The sequence below is a fragment of the Chroicocephalus ridibundus genome, chromosome 12 (genome assembly GCF_963924245.1).
Source record: "Chroicocephalus ridibundus chromosome 12, bChrRid1.1, whole genome shotgun sequence".
NCBI lineage: Eukaryota > Metazoa > Chordata > Aves > Charadriiformes > Laridae > Chroicocephalus > Chroicocephalus ridibundus.
Window position 1 is genome coordinate 5247192 of NC_086295.1, and position 17974 is coordinate 5265165.

General features: G+C 57.5%; 1 protein-coding gene across 3 annotated transcripts; it reads right to left on the bottom strand.

Annotated features, from left to right (window-relative positions):
* Positions 1–396: 396 nt before the first annotated feature.
* Positions 397–17941, bottom strand: BCL2L1 (BCL2 like 1). 3 transcript variants are annotated; one of them, XM_063350534.1, is made up of 3 exons: positions 17805–17941; positions 16182–16847; positions 397–888 (listed from the first exon to the last, which is right to left on the bottom strand). In XM_063350534.1, exons 2-3 carry the CDS (start codon positions 16734–16736, stop codon positions 751–753), a joined length of 693 nt encoding a protein of 230 aa, XP_063206604.1. In that variant the 5' UTR covers positions 16737–16847; positions 17805–17941; the 3' UTR covers positions 397–750. The 3 variants fall into 3 exon arrangements, with proteins under 3 accessions (XP_063206604.1, XP_063206602.1, XP_063206605.1); XM_063350532.1 differs by lacking the exon at positions 17805–17941 and adding an exon at positions 17451–17686; XM_063350535.1 differs by lacking the exon at positions 17805–17941 and adding an exon at positions 17121–17255.
* Between the last annotated feature and the right edge of the window lie 33 nt (positions 17942–17974).

Consider the following 17974-nt stretch of genomic DNA (forward strand, 5'->3'; position numbering starts at 1 on the left):
GCCCCACAGCAATCTACATTCAGAGGGAGGAGGAGGAAGAGGAGGAGGATCTCTTCCAGCCGGGCACAACCCTCGGCCTCACACATCATCCTCGCCCGAGACTCCCAGCAGCTGATGTCTGGGGTGAAAGGGGCTCAGAGGATGACAGGAGCACAGAGCTCCTTGCCCCCAACCTCTGCCTCTTCCTCCTGGCTCCCACCCACCACAGGGATGAACTCTGCCCGGAGGAAGCGGGGACGGGACAGTGATGCTGCAGGGAAGCTCCATCCCATTCTGCAGCCTGCCTCTTCCCAGGGCCTGAGCATGCCGGAGACGGGGGCACGGAGCCTATACCCTTGCTCTGGCTGGGGAACCTTATATTAGTGACACATCTACACACACGCACGCACTCACACATGCAAAAATAAGTCTGTTTATTTTCTTGAAAGTGATCTAGAGGACCCTGCAGGCTGGGGACACTTTCTATCCAGTACTCTCCCCGGCTGCCTGGATCTTCCCAGCGCTGGGAGCTGTTGCCTGAAGTGCTGCATTGGTCTCAGCGCCTTTTAAAACACAACGGAACGGTAAATAAGAGGAGGCTACGATAAAAGGAGCTGGCGGCACGAGGGAGAAAGCTCCGTGGAGCGGGGCGCTCGCCCGGGAGTTGGAGGAGCTGCCCCCCGCGCCGGTGACGGTGCTCGGGAGCGGAGTGTAGTGGATGTGGTGGTGAAGGCGTGGTCGTCCTGGCGACGGGGGGGACTCGGCGGTGGGTCACTTGCGGCTCAGCAGGGATCCCAGCAGAAGCACTCCTGCCACTGTCGCCCCGGTCAGGAGCCATTTGTTGAAGGTCTCCTGGCCCTTCCTCACCTCGGCAGCAGCATCGTTCCCATAGAGGTCCACAAACCGCTCCTGTGGGAAGAGAGAAGCAGTGAGTAGAGGGGTGGGAGTGCAGCACAGAGACCATCTCTGACGCTTTCTGGGGCTCCTTCCTCTTCCACGGGAAGGGGCAGGAAGGCTGCTGGGCTCCTGCTGGCAGGAAAGCGGTGGTGGGGACCAGGCGGATGACAGACGCCTTGTGCTTCCTCGCTCTGAATCACGCACAGAGGGCGATGGGGGAAGCACAGGACCAGTCATGAGAAAAGTGGATGCCAGAAAGGATTTGCACGGAGAATACAACGCGGGCAGGGCAGGAGATGCATCACGTGCTCTAGGCTCTCTAAAATTAGCATCGAAGTGTGATAGAAATCATTGCAGCAGGAAAACGCTGGGCTTTATTCCATGGCCAAGGCCTGGGGGAGCGGAAGCAGGGCTGGTGCCCACGGCTGCGGCAGGAGCCCACACCTCACATCCTCCTCGCCGTTTTTGGGTCCAAAGCAGAGCCTCCCACCTCTCTCTCCCCAGAGCCGCATCCCAGCAAGACAAGCGCTCTCATGTCCTGGCTATCACAGGTTACTCCACAGCATGATGTGGATTTTGCGAATCCCTGCGGCGAAGGCAGACCACTTTGGGTTCGCGAAACTCCTGCCTACCCCCTGGCTTCGGGAGAGCGGGCCAAGCACGAGGCCCAGCCAGGAATGCAGTCACTCCGGCCCAGCTTGTCCGAGCCGGCCACCTCCAGTCCTTCACCTGCAGCAGCCAGAGCTGGTCAGATTCAGCAGAGCCACTGCGCAGCAAACGGCCACAGGGAGGCATGTGATGGGGCTGGGGACAGATTGTCATGGCCTAGGATGAGGGGAGACGGAGAGCAGAGAGAGAGAAGACCACCAGAGCTGAACTGCTCCTGAGAAGAGGCTCTCAGAGAGCACATCTGCCCCCTGCGCCCATGCAGCACCCCCACGGCACGATGTCACCCCTCCTGCTCCCTTGGGCACCCAGGGACCTCAGACCACCATGAGAATAGCTCATGTCCACAGGCCACACACACCAGAGGGAAGGAGGGATCCATGGGCAGGCAACATGAAACTGAGAACTTTACGCCCCAGCAGCTCCCAGGTTTATCAGGGCTGAGCAGGAGCACTGGGGCTAGAGGGAGCTGGAGCTGCGAGCTCAGGGATCGCCAGCAGCTCAGAGCGCTGGACACCTCGGCGTCAGAAGGGGTTTGACGTTGTCGCATCTTGAGCCCATCTTCCCGGCAAGGTCCCCTGTTCCCTGATAAGTGAATGCAGTTCCAGTAACCCGGCTGCTCTGGGAAAGCAGAGATAAGCCCAGCTGACGCTGTGCTTGTGTCATGCCTCACCATGGCCTCCCTGGGGGCAGAGGCAGCATCCCTGCCTGCCTGGGTCTGGCAGCTCTGCCCCTAAGATGCCTCCCATGCCTGGCCCACAGGACCTGCGGGGGGTTTGGTGCCCGGATCACGGCTGGGATAGAGAGGGTCTTTAGGCAGGTGCCTCTCCATGACTTGTGGATACACGGTGCCATTCCCCTGGCTCCCCCAAAACAGCCCCATCATGGTCACAGCTTGCAAGGTATCTCCTCGTCTTGACACACAAGATCAAGCTCACACACAACTTTTCACAGCAAAGTGTGCAACAGATAGGCACACTCGCTTCCAGGGAGCTGGGCTGTGTCCCTTTCCTCGGCCACAGGTATCCCCGCCACAGGGGATCAGGTACTTGAACAACCACCCAGGTGAGGTGGCAGCTCAGCACCCACCTCTGCCCCACCAAAGCTCTTCTCTGCCTTACACCAAACACCGTCTCCAGCATCTCCCAACTCCCCCGGCTGCCTTTCACACCCCCTCGACCATGAGGAGGTATCAGCAGACCAGGGGGCAGGGCACTGGGACAACAGGGACTTTGCTAACTCACCCTGGGGCACGTCACTGCTGCTGCCTCACTCAGAGCGCTCTCCGGGGATGTGACAACCTTCCCCGTGACTCCCACCACCCACACAGAGTGGCAGAAGGCAGCTCGCTTCCCACCGGCCCTGCCAGCTGGCACAGGCTCCGCGGAGGTGGTGTGTTGCACCCCAGCCCTACAGGAACGGGCAGGACGGCGGCTCACATGCGGGTTGCCATCCAGGGAGAAAGGTGAGGGCTGCCGCCCACTCCCAGCCCCTCTGCCCGGCCGCCTGCCCAGGTGATGGCCATGGAAATAGTGGAAACATCCTGCAGTGACATGCTGCAGGAGAGGGATGAGAGCCCAAAGCCAGGGAAGGGATATTTTTAATTATGGCACAGGAAATCCCTCTGCTGATAGGTGGTGACAAGCAGCGGAGTGGTGACAGAGCTCAGCATGCAGTGCGCAGGCTGGCACAGATAGAGGGCAGAAGGGAACTGGGGCAGAATACACGAACTTGTCCAAAAACACCCGCTGTGGAGTGCCTCCACCACCCCTACAACATCCCTCTGTACCAGGGCCCTCATCCCTGGGGAAGGTCCTTCCCTTGGAAGTATGTCCCAGCCGTGCACCCACAGCACCCGATGCTGCGGGAGCGCCCAGTGGGAGGAGGGAGGTGACGCCCATCATGATGCATTCCTCAGAAAAAGCCACTTTGCTCGGGGATTCAGTAAGGCCTGCCCCATGGAGCCCCACACATCTCTGCAGGCTCCTCCTGACCCATGGGAGGGGACGTCCCCACCGTCCCCAGGAAGGCTGCCGAGGTGGAAGGGGCTGCAGAGTCACCCGGCCTCCCCGCAGGGCTGGCAGTGGGGCAGGCACCACGAGAGGGCCCCCACAGCCAGGGCAGGGAGCTGGGGAGGGCTGGCAGCCGAGCCCTGGTGCTGCCTTCTCCACGGTATGTCCCGCCGAGCTTGGGGAAAGGCAGTTCCAAGAAGCATGTTTTGAAGCCCTTACTTCTAAGAAAAGGAAGTGTTTGCTGAACAAGAGATAAATGGCATACGGTGAACCGAGAGCTATCGGGTGCTACAGATGGAGAAGAGCACGACAAGAGCCCCGCACGGGCAGGGAGGGGACACGAGCCCCTCTCGTTCCCCTGGGGACGGAGCAGCAGCTGCTGGAGATGAAGCTGGGGGCTGTGGGAGACTCAGGAGGACAGTCCCTTGCCCTTCCTCAGGGAAACCATCCCCAGGAGGCTGCAATAGCTCAGCCCCTACCCAACTGTGATCCCAGATGTGTCCCCTGGGAATGGCAATCCCAGACCAGAGGGAGTGGGAAAACAGGCAGAAGTGTCCTCCCGCCCCATCCTTGGGGTGGGTTGAAGGTTAGGGAAAGGCAGCTTGCTCAGTTCCCACACCGCCCCGGGCCCCGGCTGCTCTGCACCTGAAGCCCAGCACTCCCAGTACCGATTCTGACCTCTCTGGCCTGGTGTTTGGGATCTCAGGCTTGCCCAGACACGTCCAGATATTTCTGGCCTCCCCCAGTCACCTTTATCTGAGAGGAAATATTTGGAATTCCTGAGTAGCTCCCAAGGACTATGGTAGCAACAGCACGTCAGTGTCTCAACCGCCCTCTCCGTGTGCCCGTGGGCCTCTTCCACCCCAGAGAGGACAGGCTGTTCCACCACCGAACACCCGTCACATCCCCTTCCCCACCCCGGGTAAGACACATCCGAGAGGAGGATGCTCTGGGGCAGGGGAGGAGGAAGCAGCGAGAGGTTATGCATATGCAAAAGGCAATCGCCCGGCTCTGCCTCTCCTCCCCCAGCGCTGGGGAAGGACACAACGTTTTCTTGCTGGAGTCTAAACCAGCACTTGCTGGGGGCGACGACTTCCCTCCAGCTGCACGGGCTGCTTGCAGGAGACAGAGGACCTGGAGATCCAGACTCCACCGGTGCCCACCACCTCACAGGGCAGGGAGGTTCTGCAGTGCCAAAGGCTCTGGAGGCACCTACAGTGCCCCAAACCGCAACCCACCACCGGGGAAGACGCAGCAGCCATTTAAAAACTGCCCAGCCATACACAACACTGCGGCAGAGAGAAAAGAGGAGTAGGTCTGACCCAAAGTGCTCTATGTTGGATGGCAGAGCAAACTAATTAAGCACAAGGTCTGGCTGACACAGTGTTGACATCCTAGCCTGGAAATGAGAAGGGGAAGACGCAGAGTTTCAGCCTCTTGCTGGTAGCCACCCCCAGAGGTTCAGCTGGTTTCATTCACCAGCGCTGCCCAAGCAGCTCCCCCCGGCCAAGCGGGAGGGAGAACAGTTGCCATTCAGGGCATGCAGAGCAGAGTAGAGCGGGTTCCTCTTTCAAGATAAGCCCCAACTCTGGAGGAAAGAGGATTCAGTAAACGACACTGAACCTTGAGGGCAGGTGAAGGAAGCAGATGTGGGCAATGAATCCCCATCTGGTCTCTCTTAAGCCAGGGGTAGAGTGGGAAGGGGAGGGTGCTGGCCGCTGGGAAGGGCAGAGTTTGGGTGCTCAAAGCTTCCCTTGCACAGGGAGGTGAAGGGTATGGAGGTCACTGAGACACCGGTACAAAGCTCTGATAACCAGCAGAGAAGAGACAGGCTTTACCCAGACTATTCATAGTGAACCAGCGTCACTCGGTCCAACTTCGACAGGGAGAATCTGCCTCCAGCAGGAGCTACACCCCTGACACCCAGCCAGCCTGTCTCCGAGACAGACACCCACAGCAACCAGCTCTGCATGTACAAAAGCCTTTCTCACACAAGGATCTTAATGTGTTTTATCAAACATTAGTTGGTTTTCCACCCCCCCCCGTGGAATAAGTCAACATCATTCCCAGACAGATCAACAGAGGTGCAGAGCAGTTAAATGCTTTGCCTAGAGTTGCATACGAGCCAGCAGCATGAGCCACAGCGTCTGACTCCCAATCCATGCATGCTTGTCACGAGGCAATGTTTCACTTGAAAACAAGGCTGTTTCTGTTATACCTTCGCCGTAACTACAGCTGTGTTACTGCTAAGAGGTCTAACACCAATCGCCGGCCAGGAGTGGAGTCATCTGGATGACCAGACATTTGTTAATGAGATGCTGGGAACAGTTTTGTGCTGAGCAGTGAGACAAGCATGGAAAAAAAGAAAGGCAGCAGCTCAGCGCCGACCTCAACAAAGCCCTGCATCGACAGCAACCTGCTCCCAGAGCCCCTTCGGGCTGCCAGCTCACCACATGGGACTGGCATATGTGAACCTGGAGGTGAAGCACAGAGGGGAAAAGGCAGCTGAGATCTTTCAGAAAAAAAGAAAACGTAAATATTCCCAAAGGCTGCCACTAGGATCCTGTAAACACAGCTCAGCCGGTCCCTACACACTATGAAAGTGGAAGAGACATCCTGGAGGCCCTCCCCTTGCCCTTGTCCCCCAGACACTGCATCCATGTGTGGCCCTGACCATCCCCAGCCCTGTCTGAAGCCCAGGCCTGAAATGAGGGCAGCAGGGACACCGAGCGTGCCTGCGCCAGTCACACAGTACTGCCTGCGGTATCGGGACTGGAGGTCAATGTGACCCCCCGGACCTGGCAGCATGCCAAGGAAACATGCCATCCTAGGCAGAGGGGTCTCCGAGCTTTTCCACATCCTCAGCTTCACCCCTCTGGTCCCCACCTGCACCCTGGGCAAGCCTGGTATGGGGTGGGGAAGGGGCTCTGGGGACAGCACACTCGCAGGTGCAAATGCTCCAGAGACCCAGCTCTAACTGTTATGCAAATGATGACCTCCAGGGAAGCAGCTGCTGATCTCCATGACAATGGCAGGGAATGCCACCAGCCCAGCTGCCTCTCCTGTCTCTCCTGCCCTGGGAGCGGGCACCAGGGTGCTGCAGGCGCTGGGGTGCTGCCCCTGCCCAAGCTCCAGGGCTCTTCGTGCAGAGAAACCCGCAACCCTGAGGGATGCAGCCATAAATTCAAAAAGGTTCATTAAATAAGCACATCCCCACCTCCCCACACACGTTGGGCTGCACCACGCGGGGAGGCTGCCCATGGGGCACACAGCCCAAAGCCCAACAAACCTGCGGGGGCTTCAGCCTAGCGAGGGCCAGAGCCAGCTCCTTTCTAACCAGAAACAAACCCTCACTAGCACATTCCATCCCTAATCCTCGCTGTGGCAGCCTCCTGTCAAACTGGTTTCATCACCAGCTCCAGGAAACCTGCAATAACCCCACACCATTCAGTACAATTTCAGCATTTTCCAAATACATGAAAGGGGCTCCGGTGACAGCTGTAACCCCCATCCCTGCCCCGGGAGACTGCTGCGCACAGCACGAGATGGAGAGCAGGGAATTGCGCTCTCCGTTCCAGAAATCTGCTGAAACATTCATGTGTATTAAAGCGGGAGATGGTGCGAATGACTAATCTACTTGCATCCATCTTTCATCAGTGTTTCTCCCAGAACTAACCAGGCTGAAGGCTCCCGAAGGTGCTGAAGCCCCGGCCGGCGTTGGGCGAGCTCGGCAGCAGAACGGCTGGCAGGCGACAAGGCTCCAGTACAAAGGCACAGCAAAGAACACATTGGCTGAGCCGGATCCACTCAAGAGATTAGCACCTGCTGGGAATGGGATTGTTTTCCAAAGGGCATTAAGTGGAATAGTCCGAGGAAAGACGGTCTCTCTGATGCTTCTCCCCACCGGACAGATGGTGTCTGAGCCCCGGCAGGCAGAGCAGCCTGCCTGCCTGCCCGCCTTTGTGCGAGGGGCGCGCTCGGGGGGCAGGGGAAGGCTCCTGCTTTAATTTCACGGTTATCTGCTGCCTGCGGTGCTGGGGAGCCCGAGCGCTGTGGCCGGCTCACGGCGCTGGACAAACACCTCGGCAGGGTCCCCCGCACCCGAGGAACAAAGCTCAATTTTCACCTTGTCATTGCTCTTCCCAGATGTCACAGCTCCTGTGCAATCGTGCCCTTGTGTAACTATGGGGAAACCTGCACCGAGGAGACGTGCCATGCTCACGTGTGCCCGGCTGCAGTGCCACGTTCCCTCCTATCCAGAGGCCAAGTCATGCGATGCTGATGGACCTCTCCAGCTCTCAACCGCACCACGAGCCTTACCCCAAGCCCCCACTGCAGGGAACGGCAGCATTACCAGAGCCCACGGGAGCAAGGCTGGATGCAGGAACAGTCCCCGTGGGAGACAGGTCCTGGGGAAGGGCCACACGATTGCCTCGAGCCACTTGTCCTCCAGCATCCTGGAGGAGTGCTGGCCAAGCCTCGCCACTTCCCACTTCAGTCCCAGCACCTCATGAGGCTGCTGTAATTCTTACATGCCACTTGAATGAAAAAGGGGAAAGGGTGGAGGTGCAGGAAGAGGAGGAAGATGTGCTCATTCTGTTTTCACTTCCTGTTAGTCCACATGAAATCTCAAATGATTCAGGCCACGAAGTCCCTTTTAGCAAAATCCTTGCTGACTTGAGGGCAGGAAGCAGAGTAGGCAGCTGATGCAGCAAATGTGTGAGAGAGCGGAGCAGCACGAGGAGACTTTGTGCTCTGCCCTGGGCTCCTCCATACGTGTTGTTGCATGAAATAATCACTGGCTGGTGCACTGGAAGCTTCTAAATGAGGTCAGTTGCTCTAATAAAAGATATTAGCTCTCCGGCAAGTTTAATACGCTGGTGAGCCATACCATTACAGGATGGAAGCACTTGCAACACTGCTGTGATGGCTGATATACAGGTAGCAACACCTCATTTTCTCCATACATAAGTCATATGTCACCCAGACACTACCCAGGGCCACATACACGCCCAGCTCCCACATCCCAGCCCAAACCCTGAGCCACAAGCTACACACACAGAGTAATGTCACGTACTGCTGCCAGCCGTGCTCCTTGCACAATGCTCATGCACCTTCCTCAACCTCAATGACGGCAAAAGAGAGATGTGCAAATGGGACTAGCATCATTTGGAGAACTAATGAAGTGATGCAGACAGCTGTCCCGCTCCACCTGAGCGTGGCATTAGCTGCATTCAAACCAAACCAGCTTTGTGTCAGCCTAGGTCTCTTCTTTGAGCTTCCCAAAGAGCCCTTCACCCTCCAGTAGAGAAGAAAACCCTTCCATGCTCCTTCGGGAAGCAGCCAGCTCAGCAGCTCTCTCCCCTCAGGCACACAGTCCTGCCCTCAACAGACAGGTCCCTGCAGGGCTCTGCCCATTGACCCCTCGCACACCGCCCAGCATGAGCGGTTCCTGCTCCAAGCCCTGCCTGCTGCCAAGATGTCACGTTTTGGAGTATTTGATTTCACTCTTAAGAGCACCTGGCTAGCAGCGGTACAGGCAGGGAGAACCTGCCTGCTCTTTGTTCTTGGCCAGGTGGAGCGTGGAGCAGACGACACCTGCCTTGGTTTCCTCCTGAGCTCAGGGCCAGGGCTGCGAGACAGGGAGCTCCAGCTCCATCCTAGATCAGGAGCGGGGCAGAAAGGCTGAGCCCGGCCTCCCTCCCACCGGAGGCTCCCCATCTCCAGGGCTCATCTCCCCAGGCAGGATACTGATGCCAGAAGCTAGCTACTAATTGGATCTACTTAAATCAGAAGCTACGTCTGCAGACACAGCTGAAACACAAGCTTGAGCAGGAAGGAGGATAATGCAATAAATTCAAGCAGCTCTCCCCAAGGGAATTGCACAGACCCCTGAAACTTCCCTCTTCACAGATACAGCCTATTACCCTTCCCCGGGCATGCTGTGCAAACGCAGGGGCAAGCAGTGGTTGAGAGAGTAACCAGCCCCAAACCTGCTGAAACGCCATGCTCACCCAGCTCCCTGCTCCCAGTAGCAGAGGGAAGGCAGACCAGTTACAGCACGACATTCAAACAGTCCCCCCGTGGCCATGGGAGCCTCTCTGGTTAATGCTCCGAATCCCGCTCCTCCCTCTCTCGCTACCCCGGAGGCAGGCAGCAGCGCCGAGTGCACTGGGTTTCCCATTAAAGAGATCCTGAGAGACAGCACTGGGCTGGTACACGTGAGCACGTGTCCGAGAGAAGACACGGGCGGCTGGAGAGATGCTGGCTGCACGGAGGAGCTGCAGCGGGCGTTCCCGCCTGCAGGCAGTCCTTCCCAGCACTGCTCAGCCCTCGGATTCTTTTTTTTTTTTTTTTTTTTGTTAACTAAATTAAACATGAGGATAAAATAAGCAAAATACCTAAAAATAAAAAATAAAGCGAGCATTTCTACAGCACAACTAGGTCACAGCTCCCCAGCACGCGAGTCGTGGCAGCCACGGTTCAGCCCCTCAAGCCTCCCGGGTTCAAAACTGACATCTCTCTTAAAAGGCTGCCTCCCGAAACCCACACCTGCTCCCCCGGTAAGCCCAGCTGGAGCCATCTGCTAACGGCTCTGCCTCCCACAGCCCTCTGCCCCCTTGCTCCGCTGGGCTGTTCTGCTTCTGTGGCAAAGAGTAACCCTTCTCCCCACCTGAACGCGGTGAGGGCCAGCCCACAGCCTGGAGCTGGCCCTGTGCACCCAGCAAAGCCATCGCATCCCCCCTCCACGGGCACACTGTGGGGAACGCTCTCGCACGCCTCTAGAAAGCACGTCCCCTTAACTTAAGCCCTTGGCATCCCAAGGACGCTTAGGAGCCGGACTTCAGAGAGATCTTGCACCAACCACCCCTCTGCCTGTCCTTCCACACGGGGAGTACAGAGAACGGTTTCTCTGTCCAAGGCCAGGGCGGCAAATCAAGGAGTGCCCTGGCACCGAGGGACATGGCTTCCCTTTCATGCCTCCATTATCCGCGTTAATCTTTAGTTGCTCAGAACAATAGCATTTAAGGGTAACATCCCTCTCGGGAGGGTGGAGGAGGAGGAGGAGAGGTTTGCTGCTTTCCTGCCATGCAAAGGCAGAGCCACCCCGCAGAGCATACCTTTGCACTGAATCAGCCAGCAGGTAGGTCAACATCCCGACTGCCATCGGGGTCACCAGAGGGGAGACAGCAGCCACCCCCAGCCCCTTTCTGCTCCCACAGCAGAAGCCACCATTAATCCCTCTCCTCTCGGTTCAGCAGGTCTGCAACACTTCTACAACTGATAGCCATCCCTTCCCTTCCCCCAGCTCCTCCTGGGAGCACTCCGGCTTTACAGCTAGTGGGGAAAGAGCTGCTGGAGAAATACTCCTTGTAACATCAAGATGGGACTGTGCTTACAGCCGTCAGCAGCTTGGTAAAAATCAAAAGGAGAGAAGCTTAAGCAAAGGCCTTGAAGCATTGCACACCCATTCAGCCTGTAGCCGCTGTGGGCCGCAGGCGTATCGCAGCTCCCTGGGGTAAACCACGTACACAAACCATACGGAAGCTGGGAGGAAATCAGGTGCAGCACCCCAAATACGTACAGAAAGCTGTAGCTTCCACATGGGGCAAAAAGAGCACGCTGCTCCCTCCCACCCCGTCTGCTGTGGTGGGACACCCCATTGCTGCTGAAATGGGGAGAGACCTCAGGCAGCGCTGGGGGGAACCCAGCTCCAGTTTCAGACAGGAGCAGGATGATCAGGAAGACTGACATTACCCAGAGCAGCTGTGAACACAGAGGAGCAAGAAACAGTTTGTTAGTTATTTCACAGGTCTTTTTTTTGAAACGACACTCCATTCTTCGGATTAAAGAACCTCAGAGTGCTTTATGAATCCGAGTTCCCAGTGGCTCCCCTGGGAGGGAAGGAAACGCTATCCCTTTGCCTGAAAGACCACGGGGTTAAGTGGGCTGCTCTGAGCCACAGCCAGTGACGGGCAGGAGCTTTGCCTTTCAGGCGCCTGCTCTAATCACAGATCTAAGGAACTTAATCAAACTGCACCGCACACCGAGAGGCAGCAAGGAAAACAGGCAGGGCCCCAAAGAAGGAGAACAGTAAATGGGGCGAAGAGCAAAGCTCTCAAAACTCGCCTCTGCGTCGTTCTTGGTCTAGCGGTAGGAATGCTGCTGCGGGCCGGGCAGGAAGCTGCAGTGGAAGTCATTCCAATGGCATTTCCTGGAGAGCACTGCAGAAAAGCCTCCCAGGTCGAAGGCAGGATGAGAAGCTGCCAGGGATCTGCATGCTGAGCCCAGATCTCCAGCCGCCAGCAAGGATACAGCTACCTGGGATGGCTACGCCAGGCAGGACAGACCGAGCCAAGACCCTGCAGGCAGTGACCGGCAGGCAGGCAGTTCCCACAGCCAGAGAGGAACAGCCCGTACTGCGAAGGGACACGAGGGACCCAGCTGGCAGGGGAAGAGTATTTTTGTCATCCCAAGCAGGTGATGACAATGGAGGCATCATCTCATCTGCAAGGGATCCAGACTGTAAAATAATTACAGAGGACAAAGTGGAAAGCGATAACCCAGCTAAGCTTCGCAGACCACTGGTTGGGATTCATCTCTAAGCAAAGCGTGGCCTTGGCTATCCACAGTCACTTCCTACAGCCAGCTCTGCTGCCTACTGGCCAGCAAGTTAAACCGATGGCTGCGATCTCAAACTGGATTAGCAGTGCTGTGTCATCCCCGAAACCCAACGTGTTAACACTCAGAACAGCAGAGCTTTGGGAAACAGCGCTCACCCCGGAGGGAGCTGCGTTCCCCATTCAGTGCGATGCGCAGGTGTGTCCCTTCCACACCTAGCAGGCCACTCCTCTCTGAGTCTCAGGGCACAACAGCAGCAGAATTCAAACTTGCACTTATCTTACACTGCCCCAAAAGCTCAGACCAACAAAACATGAGGATCCTGGGGCACCCGGGATCAGCTAGATACTGTGGTGGCTGCAGGGAAGGCTTGTGTGCCTTACCTGGGTGATGGCATAGGGCCAAAAAGCATTTCTGAAGAGCTGAAAACCAAAGGCTTGCCCTCAACCTGAAACCATTGAGAAGCTTGCAGCAAGAGCACAGGACGAAATCCCAGCTGCACTCTTGTCATATGACACAGGCTGAGTCATTTCCTATTATTCAAGAAAAAAATTTAAAAGGTAGAAAATGAGTTTGCTATATTGACATCTTCTAAGGGTTTTCCCCAAACAGAACCACAAGCTTTCAGTCCACCACAGAGCGACACAAGAAATACACCCCAGCATATCGAGCCCTGCGTGGTCAGGGCCAGCCGAGAGCCTGGGATGCACAGAGCCAAGGTGGGAAGCAGTTAGTCCTCTTTCAGCCTAGCCCAGCTTGTTGGGATTCAGATGTCACAGACTGGTGGCAAAGATGCGCTTTGCTTTCAGTCCTGGCCTGGCACAGACCCTTCCCGCTGGTTCCCCCCACACCCCCTGCAAACAGGAAACCTCTTGCCTCTATGTCCATCGATCTACCTCCAAGCCCCCAAGGAACACCCTCTTTAAACCTCACTCTGAACATAGATTCAACCTTGAAAGAAAAACTGTCATCCATTGGAGAGTCACAACCAGGCAGGAACTACTGCTCACTTTCCTTTCTCAAACAGATTAAACACGGTCAGTACATCTCTGCCTGCCAGGCTCTCTCCCGCTCGCCCTGCGCTTCCCCCTCCTACATTCCCACTCATCAGATTTCTCCCCCCATGACTCCCGATCCCCACTGGGATCACTGTTTGAACTTCACAGCTAGTGGAATCTGGTCCTGGCCAAAACAACTGCCTCAGGAAAGCCTCCTCTTTGGTTTTGACGGCTCACCAAGGCAGCAGGTCTCTTCTGGCTGGTTATTAAATGGCCCCCTTGGGTTGTTCTTGTTTGTTTTCTCAGTGCCAGATTGTGGAGAGGAGGGCAAACCAAGGCAGGGACAGTAAACGTGACAAAATACACTCACTACACTATGGAGATAGATTTGCCATTTCCCCTTCGCCTCAAAAAATGATTTCTCAAGAAAACTGCTACAGCCCAGCACAGAGCAGCCTACAGGGCCCTTCAAAGGCAACCTGCACCCCACAGCCATCCTACGCTTGCCTTTGTTCCACTGGTGAGGAATGAAATAGAGCTTCCTACACAACCAGGCTGCGCGATACCTGTGATAGAGCCGCGCTCCTTCCCTCTTTCAGAGGGGCTTTCCAGGAAGAGAAGTGCTGCAGCGCTCTAAAACACAAACCACCTGGTCCCTGCCAAGCAGGCCTGCCAGAACTTGCATCTCTCCCACCAGGACCCGCCTGCTGCACCTCTCAGGAGAGCTTTGTTTGTATGGGACGGGCTCTAACAGCTCAGATGCACCAAACAGGCTCCCTGTGCAAACAGGGTGTCAGGAGAGGGACCGCTCCGTCACAGTAAGTGCAAGGTGGCACTGCCTTTCCTTGCTGGCAGCAGGCCAGCAGTTCTCCCCCCCTGCAGCTGAAGTCGCAGAGCATCTCCACGCACACCCCATGCGTGAGGCACTCGGGAGCTCTTATGGCTCCTGTGCTGCCGCCGCACCGCGCCATCCCTACGCTTGGAGCTGCATGGCTGTCCCCTGAGAAGGGACACGGTGAAACCTGAGTGCGGAGGAAAGCTAATGCTGAGACGTCAAACAAGAACTGGGTTGGGATTTGCAACAGGCTGGCAGCAGCAACACTGCCCAGCCCTTTTTTTTTGGTGGCTGGTGGGGCGGATCCCCCCCAACTATGGCCTTTACCACCCTGCCTGGTTCCCCTTCAGCTACCGGCACAGCCTGGGCAGCAGCCCAGCCTGAGCGGTGAAGTTAGAAGCCCCGTTCAAGGTTAGAAGAAGAGAGCAAGGTTGTTCCCCTGGGTGGGAAACACGGCTAACGGTGATCTTCAAAGCAAGAGCTGGTGGGCGGGTCAGATAAAGAGGAGTCCTGACCCTTCCGCAATCTGTTGAACAAATATTTGCTCCAAACAATGAATTTACAGACAGACACAAAAAAAATTGAAGAGTCTTAACCATGATGGTTGGGGGTGGGGAACAGAGGGAGGAGGTATTTCATTCCCCACAAGCAGGGACCAGTGATTTTCCACCAGTGATTTAATCTAAATCCCCCAGAGAGTTCATTTACAAAAAATCAGATTGCATTATCGCCTAGGTCTCCAGGATACAGCCCAATCCGTCACTAACAGCAACAGCCACACTAGCTTGGAAACCTCAATTTGATCACTCAATTCCAAGACTAATCTGTGGCTTTAAAAGCCAAAGCCAGAGGGAGGGGGAAGGAACTCAGCATTTGGCCAGGGTTATCTGCAGGATGAGAGAGCTAATGGGCCAGATACAGCCTGATGAAATGGCCAGCAGATCCCCAGTTATTAATCGAAACCAAGCCCGAGCAGCCCCACCCGGGTAGTGCCCCAGGGCAGCCCGCATTCCTGGAATTCCTGCACCCTGTGTGAACCTGCTCCCTCTCCCTAGGTGCACCCACTTTCCCTCTTCTCCAGAGACCCCGACACCACCGGCCAAGCGCGAGGAGCTGGGGAGCTCTGTGGGGCTCCTGTGCCTCTTCTCTATCAGGAGGGTGCAGAGCACAACGCCGGGCTCAAAGCTTCCTGCCCTCTCCTCAAGATGCAGGGGCCTGCTGATGGACTATGAGATGACCAGGGCTGAAAGCCCTTAGCTCACCAGCAAGGCAACTCCCCACCGTTTAGATGCTAACGCCTGACAGCATGAGCTCTTTCCAGTGGGGCACCAGTAAAGGTTACACCAGCGGGGAATCACTAAGATGCAGAAGCAAAAAGAAAACTCAGACATCTGTAGGTCATATACCTCCCGCTGGCAGTCCCAGGCAGCACCGCGCAGCCGGACCCGGCATTTCAAGAACGCTTCCTGAAGAAATGCTTATTCATGTTAATACCTCACCATTGAAAGCTTACAGGGTTTGCTGCTGGGGCAGCTGGGAGTATTGCTCCCTGCCAAGCAAGAAGCAGCTGCAGGTTTAGCAGCTCGCCAGCGCAGAGGTTGCTCCCACCACATCAGCTCCCACTGGCCCAGCAGCCCACCCACCCACAAGGATCTGCCATGGGATTCACTTCACCGTGAGCACGGCAGAAGGCAAAGTCCTGTCTCCAGAATGAAGAAGTAGCTGTTACCCCAGCAGACCGCAGGCCAGCCCGCCAGAGCACTTCAAGCTCCGAGAGGAGGAAGCTCCACTCCCTGCTGTTAAATGACACCAGGACCATGCCCAAGAGCAAGGGGTCCTGCTTGAAGAACAAGCTTGGATGACATTAGATTTCCAAAGGCTCTTGGAAAACAGGTCTTTTACATAACATCCAAGGAGAAGGAGAAAAAATAGGGATGGAGAAGGACACGACTGAGCACAAACTGTGTCACTGTGATGGACTGACACTCTTGAGGCAGAGTATTATGAGCACAGAGGGAAAGGCCACACACCCCTCTATCTCCCTGCAAGGTCTAGGACATGCACTACCAAAAACAATGCAGGGAGCTACGCTCTGGTTTGGCCAGTACTGCTGCTGGCCTGGAGCAAGGGAGGACAGGGGCTGCCACTCCCACCGAGAAGAGGAGTTCTTACCCATCCGCCATTCTCCTGGATCCAGGGATCTAGGTGGTCGGTCAAGTACGTGGTCATCCAAGATACAATGCGTCCCACCAATACCCGCATCTCCTTGTCAACGCTCTCCACACACAAGGCTCCTCCGAAGGAGAAGAAAGCCACAATGCGACCCCAGTTCACTCCATCGCGGAAGAGTTCATTCACTACCTGCTCAAAGCTCTGATATGCCGTGCCAGGGGTGATGTGGAGCTGGGAAGTGAGGTCGCTGAAAGCCCGCCGGTACCTCAACTCAAACTCATCCCCCGCGTCTCTCAGCGCCTGCCTCACATCGGCTGCTTGAACGATTTCATGGACTTCGAGGCTGCTCCGGTGCACGGTGGCTCCATTCACTACGTGGCTGGCGGGCGGGTGCCAGGAGGGGCTCCCGTTGAGGACGCCGTCCATCTCGGCCTCCTCCGCTGCAAAGTCAGTCCTGTTCTCATCCTCCTCCTCCAGCTGACTCCAGCTGTATCCCTTCTGTGAGAGCTTGTAGGAAACAAAGTCAATCACTAACTCCCGGTTACTGCTGGACATTTTCACACCTGGGATGCCCTCAATGAGTCCATGGTCCAGAGCACAAGCAGATCAGCACTTAGCAGGTCCCGACTCCACTCTTCTTCTTCACGACGGATGGAAACATTTGACCTTTGCACAGACAAACACCAGAAAAGGAGAAAGGCAAAGAAACGGTTAATGCTACAGCTTTTAGATGCACCCGTGCCACGAACACCGATAGCTTATCATCAGACTGAGATCATCCCACAGCCTTATGCCGAGACTCAGGGCCACCGGATTGAAGCCGCGCGGAGAATCGACCGCAACACCCACCCTCCACCTCCCGGGAAACCAATCTTGAGCCCCAGGGGACCCCGCCGGTTCGCTCCGAGCAGCCCCCGGTTCCCAACCCCAGGCCCTCACCGGGTGCAGACACCGCCTGGCAGACCGGCTGCGGGCCGGGCCGGAGCGGAGGCGGCTCTCACTCTGCTGGAGCTGCGGGCCGGCCCGGCCGCGCTCCGCCAGTCCCGGAGTGCCGCGGAGGCGGACGCAGCACCGCCCCCGCCCGCTCCGGCTCCGCCCGTTAAAGGGCCCGGCTCCCCCCACCCCCCTCCACCGGCGTTGCCCAACGGCGGCCGGCGGAAGCGGACAGGCAGCGTTGCCCAAGGGTTACGGCAGCCCCGTGCAGGGCCCAGTTTGACGGTAACCGCGGCGCAGCCCCCCCCATACCGCCACTCGGCCCTGTGTTCTTACGGGAGCTATCCCGGTCGCTCGCTGCGGCTAGCAAGGCGCTGCCACCGGGGCCGGGCCGGTGACTCACTGGGCCGCGGCAGGCGGGAGGGCCGCAGGGGGCGGCCTGGCCCCCCCCCTCCCCCGGCCACCGTACCGCCCCTCTCGGCCGCCGTACCGGGGCGGGGCGGCGAGCACGGGGCCCGCGCACGAGGGCCGACGGGGCGCCCGCGAGGACGGCACCCGCCCACGCCGCCCGCCCCTCACTCGCCAGCCAATCACCCGCCGGGGAGAGCCCCGAGGGGCGGGGCCCGTAAGCGAACTCTCCCATTGGCTGAGCCGCGCGTCGCTCACGGCCTGCCCCACTCCGCCCCTCACCTCAGCGGCCGGTGGAGGGTCCGCGTCCTTCCCCGCCCCTGCCCCGCGGGCCCGGCCGGCAGCGACGCCAGGGGTCGCCGGGAGCCCCGCCGGGCCTCGGCCCGCTCAGCAGTCCTCGGGCTCCTTCCGCATCGCCCGCCGAGCGGCCGCCGAGCTCCTGGGCCGCGCCG